Source organism: Bison bison, unplaced genomic scaffold (assembly GCF_000754665.1).
Source record: "Bison bison bison isolate TAMUID 2011002044 unplaced genomic scaffold, Bison_UMD1.0 scf7180017864407, whole genome shotgun sequence".
Taxonomy (NCBI): domain Eukaryota; kingdom Metazoa; phylum Chordata; class Mammalia; order Artiodactyla; family Bovidae; genus Bison; species Bison bison.
Window position 1 is genome coordinate 27,008 of NW_011494976.1, and position 2,489 is coordinate 29,496.

The 2,489-nt window shown below is 60.0% G+C and overlaps 1 protein-coding gene across 1 annotated transcript in view; it reads right to left on the reverse strand.

Moving 5' to 3' along the window:
• The window catches only part of DNAAF5 (dynein, axonemal, assembly factor 5), a 24,614-nt gene that overhangs the window by 4,981 nt on the left and 17,144 nt on the right, over nt 1-2,489 (reverse strand). Inside the window, exons 10-11 of the mRNA XM_010858782.1 lie at nt 1,516-1,666; nt 258-695 (exon numbers count right to left, since the gene is read on the reverse strand). Coding sequence (XP_010857084.1) covers nt 258-695; nt 1,516-1,666 — 589 coding nt within the window. The remainder of the gene's footprint in view (nt 1-257; nt 696-1,515; nt 1,667-2,489) is intronic.

A 2,489-nucleotide genomic window follows, 5' to 3' on the forward strand; every position in this document is an offset into this window, starting at 1 on the left:
TCCTCGCCTGCCTCCTGGCACCTTCAGGCACCCTTCCCACAGAGCCTGCAGCCGGAAGCGCTCAGCTTGTTTTTGAAGGCTGTTGGCCCTGCAGCCTTCTGTGGACCATGACTGCGCTCAGAGAAGACGGCAGAGGCCCTGCACTGCCACTCCCCTCCAGCGAGGGCACCCACGGGCCCCGAGGTCCTTGGCGGCAGGCCCGCGCTGCACGTGTGTGTCTCACTCGCTGGTGCTCAGGCTCCAGGAGGCAGTGGCACAGCGCACGTGAGGCGGGAGCCCGCACTCCCAGGGTGCAGACGCTGCCCGCTGCAGGGCGGCCCCCGGCTCCCGGGCCGTCTGAGCGCCCACCCCGCAATTCCACAGGTGCCTGTCCTGTTCCTCCTGTTACGCTCCTTACTCAGTGATGTCACACATACCACGGCCATGTTTAAACTCAGCACCAACCTGACAAGAAGCCAAAGGGAGCATTTCCCGTTCTTCCTCCGACAGAAACAATTGTCAAACACACACACACGTGACCGGGGAAAGAATGTCCTACCAGGATAAATCTTGATGAATTTGTCTGGATCAATCACACCATTAGAGGTCTTTAAAAACAGGTTAATGATCCGGCATGAAATCAATCGAGTCATCTGAGAATCTTCTTCCAGGGTGGTCAGAATTTGAGGCATCAATGTTTCCTGCATGTCCTGTATCTGCAATAAGAAACCACGTGAGCTGTGGGTCACGGCTGGACAGAGACCGCTACGCACGCGCCATGCGCACAGCCTGTAATGGGAGAGACTTGGTTTTAATGCAACCATCAGAGTCTGGAACGCTGTTCTGAAATTTCTATGTAAGAAGCAGACTTGAGTCTTGATTTCAAATTCAGATAATTTGAACACTGGTCAGCTGATCCTTAAAAAATGTGTTGTTCAGAAAGTCTCAGGCATGGATCCTACACAGCCCACTACTTGCTGGCAGGACCAGGCATCCCGTCCAGTGACGCTTAGGGGCCGTTTCTGTAAACACGGTTACGAAGGAACGTGGCTGTGCCAGCCGCAGCATGCAGCGCCTTCAGCTGTGGCGTGCGGTTCTCAGTTGCGGCACACCCTCCCACCAGGGATCGATCCCGGGCCCTGCACTGGGACCGTGCAGCCTCAGCCCCTGGCCCACCAGGGAAGTCCCGAGGCGGACATCTTAACCTAAGTAACAGCCGTTCAGGCATCACCATCTTCCCTACTTCTACTCTTTCCTCAGCTCCCCCTCTAAATGAGATATGAATACAAACAACACTCAGGTTAGGCTCCTGTGAGGGTCTTTCCTCATAAATGGTAACACTCACCTGAGAAATCCTCCAGGTGACCCAGGGAAACCCAGACTCTCCCCCCAGACCTCTGCTTGCCCGCAGCCCCCCAGTCCCGCCCTCGGTCTGCCTGGGACCTCCTGCTGCGGCTGTCAGGACAGGAGACTCAGGCGAGCGCTCTTCCAGGGCACATCCCCTTCCCTCTTGGGCCTGGGACGCACGAGCCCTACCTGCCCGTCCGACAGGCCCCCGCTGCTGACAAGCGCCCAGAGGCAGGACACGGCCGCCGTGCGGATGGCTGCGGCCGTCCTCCCGGCATGCCACTGCAGGTTGGGGACGAAGATGTCCTGGACCAGGGTGTCCAGGTAGCCGTGAAGCTGCCTAGAGTGGAAGAAGGAGAGAGCGGGTAAGGGGCGTTCAGACTCCCTGAAGGCAGCGCTTCTGTCTGGGGAACAGGTGGCCCTGAGGGAAAAGGCCACAGGAAGCAGCAGAAACGAAACACTGGACGCTGAGCAAGCTTCTCAGGGACACGGTTTCTGAGGGGCGTGGGGCTCCCCCTCGGCTGCCCGGGCGCTCCTGCTGCCTCTCCCGGGACCGGGCCCCAGGGCTGCCGTATATTCCAGCCTCCCTCCCACTTTGTGGCCGAGGCGCTGCCCTGTCCACAACCCCTCCGGGAGTATCGTTGGGATGCCGAGTCACTCCAAGGGCAGCACCCCCACAGAGACAGGCCTCGCGGTCCTTGAGAGGATGTGAAGTCGCTATGACCACAGCCACCACCTCAACAGGAGGGCACCCTGGGCTGTCCCCATGGTCCCACGCGCCAGGACACCGGGAGACGTGCACATTTGCGCCAGCATGGTTGGGGCCCTTCCTCTCAACACGCCGTCAGGACAGACACAAAGCAAAACGAAACCAGGATGGCAGCCCCGAGCCCCGCTGACGGGCGGGGCCACCCTGCCCCGCGGACCACAGCTGAGGCCCCACCCAAAGCCCAGGGCAAAGCCTTGGCTCTTCTTACAACTCCTCTGCCCCACAGGCCTCTGTTGGTGGCGCAAACCCTCTTCCGCTGAACACAAGACCCATCGATTGTGTCCCGAGGAAGCGAATAGGCTGCACAGAACAGGCTCCAGGAGCCGGTCAGTCTGAGGGGGGCGCTCCAGAGCCACCAGTGCCACCACCTCAAACCTGGTGCAGGGGGACTCAC